At 42.5% G+C, this 19,195-nt stretch overlaps 2 protein-coding genes across 9 annotated transcripts in view; both read left to right on the plus strand.

The window, feature by feature from the left end:
- The window catches only part of MAPKBP1 (mitogen-activated protein kinase binding protein 1), a 100,439-nt gene extending 95,736 nt beyond the window's left edge, over positions 1-4,703 (plus strand). For all 6 annotated transcript variants that reach the window (XM_068945964.1, XM_068945966.1, XM_068945965.1 and 3 more), the window contains 2 exons: positions 3,270-3,355; positions 4,384-4,703. In XM_068945964.1, the coding sequence (XP_068802065.1) occupies positions 3,270-3,355; positions 4,384-4,677 (380 nt within the window). In that variant the 3' untranslated portion in view covers positions 4,678-4,703. The remainder of the gene's footprint in view (positions 1-3,269; positions 3,356-4,383) is intronic.
- Positions 4,704-6,415: 1,712 nt separating this feature from the next.
- JMJD7 (jumonji domain containing 7) lies at positions 6,416-18,525 on the plus strand. 3 transcript variants are annotated; one of them, XM_068945972.1, is made up of 8 exons: positions 6,416-6,604; positions 10,771-10,924; positions 11,828-12,081; positions 12,929-12,985; positions 13,702-13,797; positions 14,960-15,036; positions 16,139-16,298; positions 17,904-18,525. In XM_068945972.1, the coding sequence occupies exons 2-8, from the start codon at positions 10,782-10,784 to the stop codon at positions 17,990-17,992; spliced, it is 876 nt and encodes a 291-aa protein (XP_068802073.1). In that variant the 5' UTR covers positions 6,416-6,604; positions 10,771-10,781; the 3' UTR covers positions 17,993-18,525. The 3 variants fall into 3 exon arrangements, with proteins under 3 accessions (XP_068802073.1, XP_068802072.1, XP_009682942.2); XM_068945971.1 differs by lacking the exon at positions 6,416-6,604 and adding an exon at positions 9,517-9,652; XM_009684647.2 differs by lacking the exon at positions 6,416-6,604 and adding an exon at positions 9,731-10,221.
- Positions 18,526-19,195: the final 670 nt, after the last annotated feature.

Raw genomic sequence — 19,195 nt, forward strand, 5'->3', positions numbered from 1 at the left:
TCACGATCCCATCACATTTCTTTACGTCCAGCTTCTGGCCTGTCTCGTCCTGTCTGCACCTGTCTCGTTCCATAAGCCATCCCCTCAATGGTGAGACACTTCTTCAGCCCGACATCTTTTTCTCAGTCTTTAATTTCCATTTCCTCTTGGTTTTATGTCTGAAGGTTTTTTTTAGCTGAATGTTTTGTGGAGCTGAGCACCCTCATGGTTTTCTTCATAAATTTACATTGTAGGGGCTCAAGCCTTTTTTGGTAAACACTGACAACGGATGTGCTGAGAATCCCCTTTGGTGTGCGTTGGCTGCGTTCCATTCAGCCCCCTCAAGGCATGTCTGACCAGCAAAATGAAAGTGCAGATCTTGCGTGTGTTAGCTGGACTTAGCAAGCACAGATAACAGTGACAGTGAAGTTAAACCAGGCAACTTGTGCTTTACTTTGTTAATGTGTGCAAGTGTGCAGGGTCCAGGAAGGTTAGCTCACATGAGCTAAAGTGTGACCAAGACAAGTTCCTTGCTGCAGCCGCCTGTGATAGCGAGGGTCTCTGTCCTGCTGTCACTTTGCTTTGAGAACGTACTGCACGCTGGGTAGGTAACGCACACACAGGCCTAGCTTTTGCGGTTGAACATAAAGAGCTTGGATTCATACAGGGCAATTTTTAAACTGTGTCTAGTTTAGACACAACTAGTAGCTGGGGAACTACCTTACCTGCTGAAAACAGCTCTTGAATCCGTTATAAGGCCCTGGTTTAAGCTACTTAAATCAACTGAAAAATTTTCAGGTAACTTCAAAAAGAAGCAAAAATCCTACCCTCCAAGGCTGCAGTCTCCAGAGATGTTTCTTTTGTGTGTCTTACAAGGAAATACACATTCCTAAAATACTCAGCTGAGTCATGCAATAGGAAGCTGGACCTTAACCATTGCACTTATGCCTTGTACATTCAGGGGATTAAACAGTGCACAAATTTTTAACCCCTTTTGCTATGTTGATCTCGTTCATGCCATTATTGCCATGTCTAAGTATGAGGCACATCTTCTGTTCAATCATCTGTGGTACCAGGCTATTCCACCTATTCTCTGCAGCAGTAACGAAAATCATTGCAGAGATGGTCCGCTTTTGATGCGCTGTTATTTTTCTTTTTGTGTTTCTAAAGGGATCAAAGGTCCTAAGATTGAAGGACTGTTATGCAAAACAAGAGATGCAGTCTTTTGTCCGAGGGACCTACTGCCCTGATCCCATAGGGTATCCATGAGTGTGTTTGAAACCCAAGCTCTCCCGCAGGGGTGAGGTTTCCTCCAACAGCAGATGCAACGTGGAGCTGTGGAATCTTGATTCTACAGCAGAGACATTAACAGTCAAGTTGTTTGTACTCTGTATGCTCAGTTTTTTCCTTGTAGGCTGAGGAGTCAAGCTGCACATCACATGATTTTTTTTTGTTGTTTTTTGTTTTTTTGGCCAGTTGCTAGGAATCCATGTTTGCAGAACCAGCACAGATCTCTGGAGAAAGGCCTGATTCTTATTTTTAAGCAGCTCCCGCAATACACAGTACATCCTGGTACGGTATTTCAGCAGCATCCTCCAGTGAGTTAGTATTGTGTCGTGCGTTGGATGCTCAGTCTTTTGTTTTGACCAGCAGACAGCAGTCAGCTTCTTGCAGGCTGCTCCCTCCAAATATTTAGTGGTAAATGCTGGAAAAGCTGTTTACATCCAAGTCTGCTATTGCTATGGACAATTTACTGTGGCTTCTATGGATCCCAGTGTGGGGGCTTAGATTAGAATTGTAGGGTTGGCAATCAGAGACCTGAAGTTCTTTAACTCTCTTCTGCTCTTGACTTGTTCTGCGACTTTGGCATTCCACTTAATTTTTCTGTCCTTCCATTTTCTTATTTATAAAACAGGTGAGGATAAGGAGACTTGATTGATTTTGTTACAGCATTTTGAGATCTACAGGTTAAAAAAAAAAGTAAGTTGTAGATGTGCTGAATACTGTTGCTTTGTTTAATATTCCCTGCTGGTTTCTGAGGTCTGCTGCCTGCTCCTGGGAGGCTGAAAATGCCTGTTACTCCAGCATTTACCTTTGTGACCTTTCTCCAGACTGATAGAGACCAGCATAAAAGCATGATCAGAAGAGAAATCCAGGAACAATCTGACAAGAAAGAGCTGTGCTTTAAATAACAAACAAACAAAAACAAAACCAGGTGGCAAGAATTTTAGACAAGAGAACTGAGGCCCCCTGCCCAAACTCTACAAAAGCTGAGTGATTCAGGGGCGAAGAACGCAGATGGAAGAACTGATTCATGTCTGTTTGTTCTTCTATATGTATTTATATAATTAGCTTGAAGCTAAGGTCCCTGCAGCCTGTCCAAAGGTGACCTTCATAGTAAGAAGCACAGAAATAACAATGCTGATGTGACCAAGTTTTATCTTTTAGGTAACTGAAGGAACTTGAATAGCGTTTGTGCAGGCCTTTGTAAACTGAAGATAACTGCAGATTATGTGTGTGTCTATGTCTTTGGTCATAATTTATGTCTAACTCATGAAAGTGTTTATTTTATTAAAGCGTTGCAGGCCTTCAGCTCTGATGACTTGGAGATAATGTCCGGTGAGGGCTGAAGGTGGTGTTTTTTCTGTTGTTTTTATTTTTGTTTTTCAAATTGTGCAAATCCTGGGTTGTCGAGAAATACAAATATGTTGTGATTGAGTTTGTTAGACAGCGCTCCTCTGGACCTCAGTCGTCATTAGAGAACACTGTAATAGCTCAGCATAATCCTTCATCCTCATAGCTCTTTGCTGAACACTCTGCAGAAGAATACATTAAGGAGAGTGTGCAGGGTTCTGAGTAGGTGGAGGCTAAATTAGGGGCTCCTCAGATCAGTCCCTCTTGCCGTTGGAATCCTTCATTCAAACTTGACTTTAATTAAAAATGAGAATGGTGTGGGTGATCTCTGACTATCCTTGACTGTAACAACATTGTGCAGTCTCACAGAAATCATTTTTGACTTTGGAGAGGCTAAAGACTAGAAAAATAGGAATGTCTGAAAAGAGAAGCATCTGCAGCTAGTGTGAAGGAAAGTTCCTGAGCTTACCTGTTTAAATGATTAGCTCAAACCAGCCCTAAAACCTGAATGAAGAGTATGCGCATGTGATCTTCCAAATATATATATTAAATTTATTGGTTTTCTTGCCTGACTGGGAGATTGCAGATACTGGAGTGTATCTGTGCCTCATCTTTTTTTTTTTTTTTTTTCTTTTCTTCCCCTCCCTCCTCTTCAGAACCTTCCATCAGCGTAGAGCAGTGTGAGCATGTGGTATCTGAGCTGCAGGACAGCATGCGCAAAGCCGTTCATCTCTACCGCATGGTGAGTGACCTCAGAGACTGGCTTTGCTTCAGCAGGCTGGCTTTAGAGACTGTGAGTGTCGAATGCGTGTGCTTGCTGGCTCAAAGTGTTCTCTTGACTGAGTGTTCAGTGACAGAATCTGCCTGGTTGTCTATTTGACTGCAACTAAGCTTGAACCTGGGAGACAGGAACTCCTGATTTCTAACTTTTGGATTTTCCAGTGGCTTGCTATGGTATTTTGAGCAAATCGATTAACTTTCTTTGCCTGTTTAGCCTGTGTGTAAACTGAAGATAACAGTATGCTCTTTTTCAAAGGGATTAGAATTAGTTAAGATTTATGCAGCGCTTCAGAGAGATGAAATACTATAGGAGCTCTAAGTTTTATTATCCAGTTCTGTTCTCAGTCTTTGATGCCTGGGAAGGGGATTAGCAAATGTGAAATACCATGGGAATCTAGCTGTGAGAGGGAACATGTAGTCATTCGCTAGTCCTCCTTACTGCCAGACCACAGTTATACGCAGAACAATATAATAGCTTTTTTTTTTTTTTTTTTTTTTTTTTTTGCTTAAGCACTGCTTTGTCAAGAATCCTGTAGAGTGTGAAACTTGCAGTGAGTTTCTGCTATATGTTCCTCTCTGGCTACAGTCTCGATGCGAGCCTTAGCTTTGTGACCGCTCTGTGTTCCTGTGACCAGCTGTACCTTGCAGATGGAAAGAGAAACAGACTGTGGCCCTGTGCTAGAGCTGAGAAACACAGCACCTCTTTAGGCCTAATATAAGGGGAACGCTACCCCGAAATGTGCCTCCCATGTCTATACTATTGGAGTAACGTGTCTGGTTGTTGTGTGACTAGCAATTTTGGATGCCTGCCCTGCTGTATGACAAAATTGGCAGCTGCGCGTGTTGAAGAAAAAGACACTTGAGTGGTCTGCAGATCTTGTTTATGGCTTCAGTTCCCTGAGGGACTGAAACGTCTTCCTTTGTGATCTATCTAAATACCAGTGCATCCTTCTTACTTTTTTTTCCTTTCTTTTCCTTCTTTGTTTTCAGGTGTTAAACAATACGGAGTCTTCTACTGACAAAGATAAGATAGCTGGCCTCCTGACTGAAACTTTCTCCTTAATGAAGAAAGAATTGGACTCCCTGAAGGATGACGAGGAGCTTCCAAAGGCTAAGGAGGTGCTGGAAAAGCCGCAAGATACCATTAGGCCACTGAGTGAGGGATGCAGTGCCAATCTACCCAGTCCCAAGAGTTTGGGGGATGAGCAGACGCTAGCTTTGCTGGAGCAGTACTCAGAGCTATTGCTACAGGCTGTGGAACGACGCATGGACAAAAAACTCTAAAGGGGTGGCTTTCTGGTGTTTGGATACACAGAAATAATCCCAAGAGGAGGACCACAGAAAGAGCCTCGGAGAGATTGATCATCATGCTGGTCTAGAGGTGGTGGGGAGGCCTTTATAAAGTTGATTTCCTCAGGCCCATACAAGTGACTTGCTCTAATTCTTAGCAATGTGCTGGCCACAATTTTAATAATTTTTCCCAATGCTCTTCAACTTCCTGTCTCTAGACAAAGTCTTGAAAGAGGAGTTTGGAGAAATTGCTTTGAAATTTCTTCATAGCCAGGATGTCGGGATGTTTGGCACTTAAAGAAAAATCCAGTTTAGCCAAGAAATTATGAACTGCTGACTAAAAACAAAGGAGTCCAAGTGAAGCCAATCCCTTCCACTCTAGGGCTTCATCAGAATCCAGAAGCAGACTTTTTATGTGTTTATTTATTAATTTATTTTTCTGACTGTTGCTCTGTCACAGTTGTGGCTGTTTTCTTTGTCCTTTAACAAAAAAGTCAATCCCTTTGCTATATCCCAGCGAGAAACAATCTCTATATGATAACCCCCCAACAGGGAGACAGGCTGGAGTGTCTGTGCAATTACTGAACTGGTTTCTGCTTAAATCTTGTCTTGCTGATCTTTCTTTTCCTGCCTTAGTTTGTTACCTGCAGTAATTCTACTGTTGTCATGACTACCCTGTCTGCTTTCCCCTTGTTTCAAGGGCAGTCCCCACACTATATTTTATCTGCATTCACCTCCAGGGGAGAATTTTGCAACCCTTGGACTAAGCTTTGGAGATTATTTAATGAGATCAGTATTGGAATTTTAACCTGAAATTTGACATTATAGTGATATACCGAGTTTTTCTGCAGCCACCCTAAAAAGGGGATGTAGATGTAAGTATGAAAGTTCATTTCAGCCACCTTTCATGATTAGGAACTGCACATTGACTTTAATGTTACCATGGCTCTGGGAAATTTGGGGGCGATGATTTATTTAAGTGGTGGCATGGAAAACCTGGTTTCCATTCTTTACAGCATAAATCTGGATGTGAGAAATCTTCAGTGCAACTACTACTCCATATAATTTGTTGATTTCACTGCCTTGATAGGAGAACGCTTTCTTCTTGCTTTTCCAGAGAAACAGAGTATTTACATCCCAAGAAAGGTGGGATTCTATTTACTGCCTTTTGTAAAGCTATTTCAGCTACCCACAGAAAATGGTCTGCCAAGGACTTCAAACAAGATATTTTGGGATGTGTTTACTACTGTTTTTCCTCTTTGACTTTTTCATGAAGTTCTTGACTGAGAAACAGAAAATATTCCCTCCTTGAATTTGTGTGTGCAATACTCTTCTCATCCTGTGGGACTTCTCCAAGCTGATGCTAACTTGTGGTGTTATAGCTTAAAACTGTCCAGTGATGACTTTGGTCAATGATAACAAGCTAAGAAAAAAAATCAAAACAATAAAACTCTTCAGCACCTTCCCCTTTACTCCCCCTCCTTTTCCCAGTGGGGACAGATGCACAGACTGCTTTATTTCTTCCTTCATCTCCATTCTTTCTTGTATTTAAGACAGAGCAGTACAATCCCAGTTTATGAAACGAATGCAAGGAAGCAAGAAGCTTTTGGTGGGTGAGAGAATGCTGGCATCCGTAGGAGACACTTAAAGGGGGCCAGACTGCAACATGTTGTTCCACAGGTTAAAGGCTTGAAGCATTTTCTTTTACGTTACTGTTCTGGCTGGTTTGGCCATTCTTTGAAACCCTGTCGTACTCTGAAATGTGATCTGTTGACTAACTTGGTTTTCCTGCCTTTCTGTGACTGGAGATCTGCAGTGCAGCCTTTTTTACTACTGGGCTGGGCAGGCTGGTATCGGATGACCTTTTTCTTCAATATACTCCAGGGCTGAGGAATCTGCAGTTCTTGCTCTCCCACCGCAGGTTTGTTGGCTGGTCATATTTGCTGGGTGCTTCAGGACTTGGTAGGATGGGGAGCGCTTTCAGAGCTTTCCAGCCACTTCTGTCTGTAATTTCAGTCTGCCTAATCAAAATGTTTTGGGTGTTCTTGCTAACCTTTTCTCCGTGGGGTTGTACTGAAACTTTGAAAGTGCTATCTTCTAGTCCTATTTTAGCATTGCATTGTGCTGAATCAGGTTAGGTGCTGGCTTTCATGGGCAGTGTCTCTTGTGGAGAGAAGTTTTGCAAAGGAGGACAAATTGAAAAGTGGAGGAAATTTCTGGGAATTTCCTTGAGTGAAGAGGTGTGTTGGAGATGCTGCAAGTGGGATGTATGATGGCAGTCATGTTGGCTCTGTGATAGGGTTAGTCTGGGTCAAGCTTGTTTTTGAGGTGATTTTTTTCTTCATCCACTTTCAGACTGTGAACATATGTCCCAGTACACAGGAATTTTTTTTTGCTGTACTGGGACCACAAGACACTCAGGTAAAATAGCAGTCCCTTCAACCCAGGTATCTTTTGGTATTGAAGATAATGGCTTGAGGGTCTTTTATATTACTTCCCTGTGCAATTTTATTCCATTTTATTGTTTAAAGTATAAGGTAGTGACAAAAGGGATCAGAGATAATACAGGAGAGCGAGTGGCCAGAATGAACAGATCATGTTTCAGTTCTCATCAAGGTGAAAAGCAACAACCAGTAAAGCTGACATAGAGAAATGAAACAAAGTGCCTTGGAAATAAGTCACATCAAGCAAATCTGATTTTTATGCTGATCAGAGGGTTTTTTTTTTTTTTTTGCTTCGTAGAATGGATTTGGCCTGTGGTCATGGCTGCATATGAGAAACAAACGAGGATAAATTCTGATCAAAATGATGGTAAGAGAGGTGCCAAGCAAGTAGATTAGTTGAGTGGTGGTGGTGTAATTTAAAGTAAATTAGAATAGTAGATGTAGGACATTCAGGAAAACAGATTAGAAGTAGAGATAGTGTTGGCTTGAGGAACACCATTGGCCAATACCTATGAAAGATATAGTACGTGAAGGCTTCAGGAAAGTAGATTTAGGACAGAGTTGGTGATCTATAATTGAAGAATGAGTTGGATGGTTGTTTTAAAGATGCCTAACTTGGCCTCGTTTCTGTACTTGCTGTCCTCTAAGCAGCTGTGTCTTTAAAGGCAAAGTTGTGAACTGTTTGCCCAAGGCATACGTGTTATGAATTAAGTAGTAGAAGCCTTAAAGAAAATGCTACTGCCACAAGTTTGTTGATGAGAGGGATAAGGATGCAACTGATTCTTCCGGGTGACTTCCTATTGCTGGCAATAGGAAATATTCTTAAAAATTCCAGTTTACAACACTAAGAGGGCATGACTGTGTTACATTTGGTTACCCCTAGTGAGTATGTTTCACCACAAGCTGTCCATTTGGTCAGGTAGAGAAATACTGAATTGTAATTGCCTGGAAAGTGAGGAGCTTGTGGGAGAAGGTAATATTTGAATCCATTTCTTTTGCTGGTGCCAGTGGTTGTTAACGTAGGCACAACCAGATGTTCACCCCTTTACATACGTTCTGTCCCTCCTGTCCAACATTCCTGGCCAAAATGAGAAGAGTTGTTTTTCATCTCGACTGTAAATAGTTTCCCTCTGCCTGAGGGACCCGGTGTTTTGTTCTTTGGCCTGTAAAGTGGCACAGTAGGAAGCGCTGGAATGGAGAAGGCAGCAACCCCTCTGTTTTTATCCTGCTGCGGGCAAGTAACTCCTTCCTCCCCAGCACCCAGAGGTGGTGCTTCCGTGAGTCCCGGTTTCTTCCACACCCTCTCTCAGGTTGTCTCCTCTTTTCTATAGCATCTCCCAGGTAATGGTTGGGGCAGGCCTTATAGTGCCCGCCTTCCCCCCCTTTTGCTGATTTCATCACACCTCAGAGGAATGGGGACATTTCTCTAAAGGAGTAGAAACATACAAACTTAATTTTTTTAAAGAAAGAATATGTATATAATTATATATAATAAAAAAAAATCAAATACAGGTATTTAAGCACCATTGGTAAATTCATGCATGTATAAGGTCATCCCCTCGCTCCCCCCCCCCTCGCATTGGATGTGTAGCATCCAGGATATTAAATGACAAACCTCATTAAAATTATAATGAAGGCAGGTCGTCTTGCAGCCCTTGAGTGCTGGCAAGCAGGTGGTTCCTTCTCTAGGTAAGACTAGACTGTCCAATATTTCAAATTGTGTGTTGTAAATAATACACGGGATTGGACTCCGTATGTGTATGGATAACCTGCTGTAACGCATGGACAGGGAAATGCATGGGGCAGCAATTTTAGGAATAAGCCATGTCCACTCTGCATGTCTTGCGTATGCCATAGGCACCAGACGGATAACTACATGTGTTCTTCAACACTACCCTTTTCTTTCACCAGTTAAAAAAGAAAAAAAAAAAACCCACACCCTTCCCCCTTTATTTATAAACGTGTGTTTTTATACTTTTGGCTTTAGGTAAAACAACTCTTTAAAATGTCTTTTTTTAATTATTTGAAAAAAATTTGTTTGTTGGGTTTTTTGCACTGTGAGGCTTCCCTCTGGGAGCTGTTTTTAACTCTGTATTCATTTGTACTCCGTGTCTTAAAACTGGTTCAATAAAAATGTGATCATTTGTTACAGAGCTGTCCCGCAGCCTCTCGCAGCTTCTTCGGGGGGAGCGGGAGAGCAACCACTCCCCCTTAGTCGGACTCGCTCGGAGGGTGCAGGATTTCGTATCTTCCTCTAGCTACTCTTCCTCAGCTGTAATTTCTGCCCCTTTCCGAGGGTGTGTGTCTATGGGGGGGGGGGGGCACGAGGGGGGTGGCTCCCCGCTGCGGGCGGGCAGAAATGGGCGGCTGCGGCCGGTGGGGGGGTGGTGGGGGAGGAGGAAGGAGGCGGGCTCCCGCGGCCCCTATCGCCTCCCGCTCCTGCGCCGTGGCCGCGGCCATGGCGGAGGGCGCGGCGCTGCGTGCCGTGCGGGGCTGCCTGGCCGCCTTCCCGCGGGAGGCCCGCGGTGAGCGGCTCCTCGGTCGTGAGGCGCGGCGGGGAGGGGGCAGGGCGGGGGGAGGCCCAACAGCCTGGGGTGGTGGGCGGGGGGCGTTGGCCCCGCCCGTTAACGGCCGCCCGCGAGCGGCGGCGCTGGGGCTCTGCGGCTGGGCCGGGCCGGGCAGCGTCGCCTCCGCGGGCTTCCCCGCAGCCGCCCGCGGCGGGGGAAAGCTCGGCCCTGCTCCTGCTGCTGCCGCCGCTGCCGCCTCTGCGGCCGGAGGGGCCGGCTGCGAGGGGGAGCGAGTGGAAATGCCCCTCGCAGCAGCAGAGGGCACCTCTGTGGGGTGACGCACCTTGCGTCATCCAGCCTCGTGCTCGCAGAGAGCACCGGGTCCAACAGCCCTTGCCTTTCTGAGGGGAAGAAACAGCAGAAAAGCAGTTATTTTTTTAAAAAGAAAGTGAAACTTGTGAAAATGACCCTTCTTGGTTATTGGCATGTGGATAAAAAAGCAAAACAATATTTCAGTTTCAAGAAATTCTCTTGCGGTATCTTCGTTGTGACCTCGGTGGAAACTTTTAAAAGCCTTTTGTTCGGAGGTGAATCTCCTGTGTTACGTGCCTCTTCACGCGATGCAAGTTTTAAATGCACATCTTTTTCTAAAGATACTTGACAACGCTGTATGAAAAAATACCATCTCTGTAGATGATGGCATTTAAAACAGAGTAAAAATCTGTGCGTCAGGCTCGGCCGCTGCCTGGGTGACGCTGGTGCCCCATCAGCAGAGCGCAAAGTCCTGGACGGGCACGGACGGGGCTGCGATCGGCCCTGCCCTGCCCTGCCGTTGTTTCTCCTTTAACGCTTGGGAAATCTGCCGGGCTGAAGTGGAGGCACCCGTGGGATGAACTGTGGCTGGCAGCAGGAGGGAAGCTGGGTGACTGCCCGCGTGTTGCCTCCAATGAACCAATTTGGCATTGAAACCCGCCCTAATGATATGTGGGTGTTAGTAACAGGTGACTGCTGGAGTCTATGGGCATCGTCTGTCGTTGATGAAGGTCTCGGGTTTTGGTCATTTTGGTTACTACTGTTCTAGTAAAGAGTGCTTGCTTGGGACACTGGGTAAAACTGTTTCTAATTTGTCTGGACAGAGCTGGGGTTGATGGAGTCGGTACCGTATCTCGATAAGCCCCCGTCCCCTCTGGAGTTTTATCGGGAATGGGTGAGTCCAAATAAACCTTGTATAATTCAGAATGCCATCAGTCACTGGCCAGCTCTGAAGAAGTGGACCTTAACGTACCTCAGGTATGAATGAGCTGTTGAACCAGATTCTTGTTTAATTTAAGTTAACCTTAGTAAAATACTCTTAATAGCATTCATTTTTATTTGTAAGATTAGCCCAGATTGCTCTGTGAGCCTGTATGAAGTCATTTAGTCTTCTGCTTGCGCCAGTGTCCGAAACACAAATATAAATGTCTTTCTACAAACTGCTGTCCTGAAGAGTTCAGTTTTAGTAAAAAGCACAGCTATTTTGACTCTGTGTGCAGCCAGCAGGCTCATTACCAAAACTCAGTCCTTTCACAGCTGTATGGCCTATGCTCCACCCTGTGTCCGCCTGGAGTGGGGCTGTGGGCTTGTCTGAACAGATCTCCTCGTTTATGACTAAGTACATCTTGTTTTTAAAAAGACAGCTATGAGCATCTTAATAACGACTGAGTTTTTAAAAAGCCTTTTTTTGAGAAGGGATTTACAGTTAGGCCTAAAATATGTCCTTGTTAAATTTATTTTCTCATAGAACTTACGAACATAGAACTACGTGCATAGAACTTAGCGCATGCTGTGTGTTTCTGTCTCTGTCCGCCTCTTCTCCCTCCTTAATAACTTTAGAACTTGGGGCCACCAGGATTGGGCTGGGTTGAATAGTCCTGAGAATATCAAGCTCCAGCATAATTCATGATAAGAAGTGGCTGAAGAGAACCCTCTTTCTGCCTCTGTTGAGAAAAAGGGAGTTACTTTGTGACCTCGTCTGTGTTAGACAGGAAAGAATCCAGAGATGTTGCCAGGGCCTTGACCACAGGGGGCAATCAGAGCGGAACGTCAGGGTTCTTATTAGACGCTAGAAAATCCGATGATGAGCTGCCCGCTGCGGAAAGCCAGACTTCTGGGCCAATTGGAGGTCTGATGGTAAACCTTTTGTTTATTTTGCAGGGAAGTAGTAGGTCCCAAGGTAGTGAGTGTGGCAGTAACACCAAATGGTTATGCAGATGCAGTGTTTCAGGACCGTTTTGTTATGCCAGAAGAGCGTCAAATGCCATTCATGGACTTTTTGGACATTGTAGAGAAGAAAGTGACTTCTCGCAACATATTCTATGTGCAGAAGCAGTGTTCAAACCTCACTGAGGAGTTCCCTGAACTTGTATGTGATGTGCAGCCTGACGTTCCATGGATGAGTGAGGCACTTGGTAAACTTTCCCTCTTTCCTGAATTCCCTAAATTCATAAATATTTTGTATGGAGCTTTAAAACTATAATGCCATGTACATGGTGAATGTTTGTTCCATTCCTGATTGCCACAGCTCAGTTTGGTTTTATTCTCTAAGAAAGTAGAAGTGGTAAAGTAGCTAAAATTGGAGTAATCTTAGTTTTGGGTTTGGATTACTCCATGGTTCAGTATCTCACTTGTGTATTGGAACCACTGTGTCTGAACTAATGTGGTGATGGTGCTGTTCAGCTCTGCTTTCCATATAGCGGTTTGCTTTTTTCTGATTTAGAGTCATGTTTGGATGCATATTCATGCTATTGCTACCAAAGCTAGCGTAACCAAGGGGCGAAACAAAACCTTGCAATCCCCCCCTCTGCCCCCCAGGGTAAAATTATAGATATTTGTTCCTACTAGTTAAGCGCTGCTCCATGTCCGTCAATTTGTATTTTACAGAACGTATTTCCACAGAACATCAATTTACTATGATCTTGCATTCTTTTTCCAACTGTATTTAGATGTTCTGCAGTTTCTCTCTAAGCCATGTCTTAGGGATTCAGAATGTGGGAAATAAGGGTTGTAATCATGTCTTTGGGGCTGAATACTTAACTGCCTCGTCTGGTCTGATGTGTCTCTGCTATAGCTTCCGGTGTAGAAGGAGCTTGCAGTTCCTTACACAGTGCTGCTAGCAATGGAGCCTGTCATATTTATGAAAGAACTTAAAGGACAGAAATAAAGCAAGTTGGCAGAAAAGCATTTGAAACACTTTTAAACATGGCACTTCAAATTCTCTCTTTGTTGAAAACAACTCTCTCTTCCCTAACCATACAGGGAAGAAGCCTGATGCTGTGAATTTCTGGCTTGGGGAATCAGCTGCTGTGACATCTTGTACGTACTGTATGGCTCTGCATGTCCCTTCTGTGCTTTTCAGCACAAGTTTAATAAGGCTTGTTTCATGTGGGTGGCTCAGTAGAACTGTGTTTGCTCTGACAGGGCAGTGCTACTTTAACATACTTTCCACTCTTCCTCTTGCACTTCTGCAGCCTCTCACTGCTGCGTCTCTACGTTTATCTGCTGCACAAGCAAGGCACTGATGATTTCTGCCCTGTCAGTCTAGGAGGCTGGCTTAGAAGTAGATCAAGCCGAACCATCAATCCTGCCGGAGGATTGTTGTTCCCCATATAGCCTTCTTATACAAAGCATTAGACAACACAAAAAATTGAGGCAGTGCCTGCTTTGTTTAGCCATTCTGGACCTCAGAGCATTTTTGTAAGAATATTTGATATCCAGAAATCCTACCTTCTCTCAAGTGACTGATCAGTTGACTTTATGCCAGTTGATTGAAAGCCTCTATCCTACAGGTAACTAAATTTTTATAACATGTCTTTGTATGTTGTTGATAAAGTGATTTGGAGTTTGCTGCTTTGAATACATTCACTGCAACATTACATTGCTTTCCTCTCCCACTGGCCGCAAGAGGAGGAAGCAGCCTGGTAATGAGAAGATGAAATGATGCTTTCAATTTATTGTAGTTTATGATATAAAGAAGGAAGAGGTGTTGATTTTCTCCCTCTTTCCATTTTCCTTTTTTTCCTCAATCTTAGTACATAAAGATCATTATGAGAACTTGTACTGTGTGGTATCTGGAGAGAAACATTTTCTACTGCATCCACCGAGTGACCGTCCCTTCATCCCGTATGGTACATAATTTACTATGTATATATATCTGGAGGCTGGAAGGAGGAGATAGTGAAAGGCAAAAATGGAGGCACGGGTAACATTCTGATGTTTATGCAGTGTTATACTTTCCAGCGTGAACAGAAATCTCTTCTAGTTCATTCTGCATGTAGATTGCAATACAAACATTCCAGTGAGGTCAAGTTTCCCAGTTTTATAAAAAAGATATAGATGCATTGACACAGGTGGAGAGGTGATGGACCTCAGTTTGAGACTGCACTTTAAGTATGCAACTCATGGCAGTCTCTTCAGCTTTAGAGTATTTAAATTATTTAAGTATATTGTCAGCATTGTAGCATATCATCTTTGTTTAACAGGTTTGGATTCTGCCTGCTAATTTTTTTCCCTAGGAAAAAAAGCAGGGAAGTTGAAATACAAGCTGTACGTTAATGAAATATTAAAGTTACTAACAGAACCACTGAAAACTAGAGAAATGAAGAGATTCCTATGACAGCATTACTTTGTTTTGCCCATTTTCTGTTTCTGTATGTTGCTTTCTTATGTGCGCAGTAATAGTCCATTTTATTGCAAGTGTCTGCTGGAAGATGGACAGCTTAACTGTACTCCTAATGAAATAAGACTTTTTTTCCATTTCTTGACTTTCAAGCATTCAGATTTGCTGAATGGAGAATACTATATGAGGCTAATATAATTTTGCCTAGTCATAACAGTCTCTTCAGCTTTAGAATATTTAAATTATTTTAAGTACATTGTTGGCATTGTAGCATGCTACACTGACTGAGGCAGAAGGGGCAGAATACAGAATTCTGGGTAAGACAGGGATGTATTTATGACTTCATAAAAGAGGGAAATGAGACAGTTATTGGAAAAAAATAGGATGAGAAGAAAATGGGTTTTGAGGAAGAGGATAGAATAATTCCTATGAAGAAAGAAAGGCAGAAGTACAATCAAGAAGGCATCGCTCAATATTCTGACAGACTTTAAAAAAAAAAAAAAAAGAGGATAAAGATTGGAATGAACAAAGAGAAGAAGAGTGAAGACAGCAAGTTGAAAATGATTTTGCCTTAATTTTTCTGTCATTTAGTGAGAATGTGATATGCCCTGCCATTAGGTTCTGCGTGTACTTCTCTGTGTTGTGCCATTTAACTCTTTCTGTGGTTCCAGAGCTCTATCAGCCAGCAACCTACCATGTATCAGAAGGTGGCTCATTTGAAATTGTTGATGAGAAGACTGCAGATAAGGTAAAAATGATATAAAGAACACTGTCAATTTACATAGTAAATCTAGTTTCAGGTGCTGCTGAGCACTCAAACTGAGCATATTGACAGGTACCTAGAAATCCTTCCTTACTGAAAGGAGAATGTCCAGGTATTGTGCTTATATTTTGTTATTTATGACGGATACTCAGCTTCCAGAAAAAGCGTTTTCTTGCACATCTGAAACACTGATATCATAAGCTGTCTCCCCTGCACACCAAACTTCAATAGATCCATTAGAGGTCTTTTAATGAATAATAAAGGAATTGATTTCATTAAGGCTGAAATGGACTCCTCTGCATACACCTTCTTCTGCCCCTCTAGTCAGGGCTGAATTTTGCTCTGCAGAAGTATCATCCAGTGCAGTAAAACATGTCTGAATGAACAGATTTTGTTTTCTTTGTCATAGCGTTGTTTATTTGGTTAGAATGTATGGAGTTGGAGGCACTTTACAAAAACTCACATACCCTTTTGTATCTAATCTCTCTCGTTCTGGTTCTGCAGTGGACTTAGGCTACCCCTGAGCTTTAGCTAAGGCTCTTTCCCTTTTTCAGAGTGGTGCTCGTAGGATCCTACAGGAGCATTCTTGTAACACAGTGGTGGAGTGCTGATGTTTATAAACTCTGCAGGGCATAGAATAAATTAATGCAGGCAAGAGGCATGTTGTAGCAAGAAGGAGAGTTTACCTGCAAGGAATAAAAGCAGATCAGGCAGATTTAGAATAAGACAGGAGTCTCTAAAAAGCATGGTGCAGATGAAGTTCTCTGCACCAGTTTTCCTCTGAAGGAGGAAGAAGTAAATTAAGGGCCTGGAGGCCTACTGAAAGTATGCCATGAGGTTGAAATCTGATAACTGACATTTGGCACCTTTTCCCTAATTAGAAATGTTTTACTAAAGGGGACAAATTTTGTTGTCCCTGACCCATTCTCCATTGAATTTGGAAGGCTTTGTAGTTGTATGTAATGTTTTGCTAGGCTAGAATGTGTGTTTCATAAGCTAGTAAGTTTGTTTAATCAGCTGTCTTTCTGGAAACGTACTGAAAATTTTAGCCAGGGTCATTACCACAAACATATTCTTTTCCTTTTAGGTGCCTTGGATCCCCCTGGACCCTTTGAACCCAAATCTGGAACAGTATCCAGAGTATGCTCAGGCAAAACCTTTGCAGTGTACAGTGAAAGCTGGCGAGATGTTATACCTCCCTTCTCTCTGGTTCCACCATGTCCAGCAATCACATGGCTGTATAGCAGGTAAAATACATAGTATTTCCAGCTATCTTTCTGACCTGGACTGGGTGTGCAGCTAGGTACCCCACAGCAAAACATAACGGGAACCAAAAGTCCTTTTAAATCATCTACCTCCCTTCAGGAAGAGGTAACGGTCTTGGCAGATGTCTTGGGGCAATCGCCTTGCAGTCTGTTTTGCCTGTAATTCTTAGGATTGTCAACAAGTGCCAGGGATGTAGTAGAAGAAAAAAATCTTTCTAGTTCTCTAATCTGGAGAAAGATAACTAATTCAGTGATCAAGATCCAGGTTTTGTTTGCTACATAGAGCTAAGCAGGTTGTCTGCCTAGCTGGCCAACTGCAAAGTTGGCTGTCCACATACCTTTCACAAAGAAACTGCCTGTTGTTCGTGACATTATCACATAGTAAAAACGATTTTTGAGGTGGAAAAGGAAACTAGAGAGTGTATGAGTTTTAGGCCTGGAAGTAGGTACGACATGGAATCTACTCTGTTGTCAGGTGAGCTGAAACGTCCAAGTTTCTTAACTTGCTAGCGAACCCATGCTCGTGTTACTGTTCCCCAGCATAAATCTTTGTAAGATTTTTCATCATCTCTTTTCTTCTTCCTCCCCTCAAAAGAGTTCCAGCATTTCAAGCGCTGCTCATTTGGTGTGTGTGGATGCAAAGTATTGTCATTGTGTCCTATAAGTTTTGCAGAGCATGAGGAAGGGTTTTTTGGCTGTCCACTACCTGGAGTAATCCCCTTTGCCTACACAAAATAAATGAAGTATGTTGAACAACATCAACATCAGTATTTGCCTAACACTGCAATTGTTGCAGATATTTACTTCACTGTTTGCAGTACTGTGGTAAAAAGACAAGCTAGCAACAAATCAGTATTTCTGGTTATTTTTCCCAGTGCTGCTACATCAGTCCTTAAAGATTATTAAGAAAAAATAGGATTGTTTCCAGTTACAAGCCCTTTGGCAACTTTCTTTTCTTCTATCTTATTGAAATGCTAGAGAGTTGTCATGTATGTTTGGCCATTTGTCTGTTAACTGTGCTGCGGTCTGTTTACACTTGACAATAAATATTCTTTAGGTCTGGTCCAGTGGATGTCTGAAGAATATCCTCCTCCAAGAACCATCGGTACAATATTATACTGTTTGGCTTATTTTTTTTTTAGGTAGATATTACACTAAAACTAAAATGAGAATTCTCCATCCTTTACACACTGAGAGAAAGAGAGATTCATATTCACATATTAAACATTGAAGTGTATTTGGTACTCTTGGCCTAAATAGAAGCAGACTTTTCCTATTCCTAAACATTTATCCAGATTCTGCTCCAGGGAACCCCCAGAATAGAATGAGGGGGAAGGGGAGGATTGGTTTGGGTTAAGACTGAATTGTGTTGGCAGTACTATTAAAGAACTCTCCTTCCATATTTGCTTACATTATGGTTTGCTTACATTATGTTTGGCTGTAGTCAAAGCTTTGCTTGTTTCAAAGTTCAGTCAGCAATAAGGAAAAGCCTGTACTGGCTGAACTGTCTAAAACAGTCCATGAACATGTTCATAAATCATTACATTCTGTCCTTAGGAGTGTTTTTCCTTTTTCTTCTCTCCTCAGTGAATTATTGGTATGACATGGAATATGACCTAAAGTACAGCTATTATCAACTATTAGATTGTCTCACAAATGCCGTGAAAGTGTTATAGCAAAGGTGGGAGACTCAAGCTTGCAATCTTCCTCTCTGATGTGGTACGATCATCAGCACCTGGGACTGGAGCACCAAACGTAATTCAAGCTAACAGAACCGAACATTAAATTATCCTCAACAAAGCTGGTCAAACAGATCACAGCTGTTTTGCTTGCTTTCATAGTCCAGGTCAATTGGCCATTTTTTTCTGGCTTGAAGGTAGAAGGTTCGATGATAACGTTTTTAGGTCTTCACATTTTGCTTCAATGCTGGTAAGCAAAGTAAAATCTGAAGGGAGGCAATGCAAGTTTTGGAAATCCCAAAACATACACCGTGACTGTTCCTTCAGCTCTACAGATTGTTTTAGTAACAAATGAACAAGGAAAACTCTGCTTGGTCACCCGTTGTGCATCAGGCCACATCAGCCCAACATATACCTTCAGATTAAAGCAAAAGTCCTTTCCAGTAGTAATTCAGTGCGTTCAGTGGCTGACTGTGGTGTTTCGATGATGAGAGATTACCACTTCTGCAATAAAATTCAGTTGAAAAGCTCATTTCTGCACCAATTTCTGACTCTTTTCAAACAGTGTGGTTGATGGAGGTGATAGGGACATGTTAGGTCAATCCTGGCAGTTTTTCATGTTAAGCTATGTGATTTTATTACTACTTCTTATTTCCTTCCAGTTTTGTTTTTAAATGTAGCTGCATTCTCTTACATCCTCAGTGGTGATTTTAAGAGTTGCTTTGCCAGCTCTGTAGTCAATCTGCCTTTCGCCTGTGGCCTTGTGGCAGAACTTGTGATGCTGCAGTTTGTAGGCTGGGTAATTGTAACAGTCCTTTGTCATTAACTGCTGCCAAACATGGTCAGACAAGTCATGTGAACCAGGAGCCTGTTTCTTCAGTCTCAATTCACGCTTGTGTGTTTCCACTGAACAGGATGAAAATACTCACATGACTGAGACCTGCAGGGTAGGACTAGAACACTACTAAATGCACAGACATTGCAAAAATATGATATTGTTGTTTATGATAACTAAAAGTTGGTATTTATTATCAAATCTTCAAAGGTCCTCAGAAACAACAAGGATATAATGGGAAAAAAACTTTACGTGTTTTAATCAGGAAAGTGCAGATTGATTGTTCTGAAGAGAAAAACAATCGTTATTTGACTTTGTCTGTTTGGGGGGGGGGTTGTTTTTAAAGAAACACACTTAAAGCCTAA

This window comes from Struthio camelus, chromosome 5 (assembly GCF_040807025.1).
Source record: "Struthio camelus isolate bStrCam1 chromosome 5, bStrCam1.hap1, whole genome shotgun sequence".
In the NCBI taxonomy this organism is placed as follows: domain Eukaryota; kingdom Metazoa; phylum Chordata; class Aves; order Struthioniformes; family Struthionidae; genus Struthio; species Struthio camelus.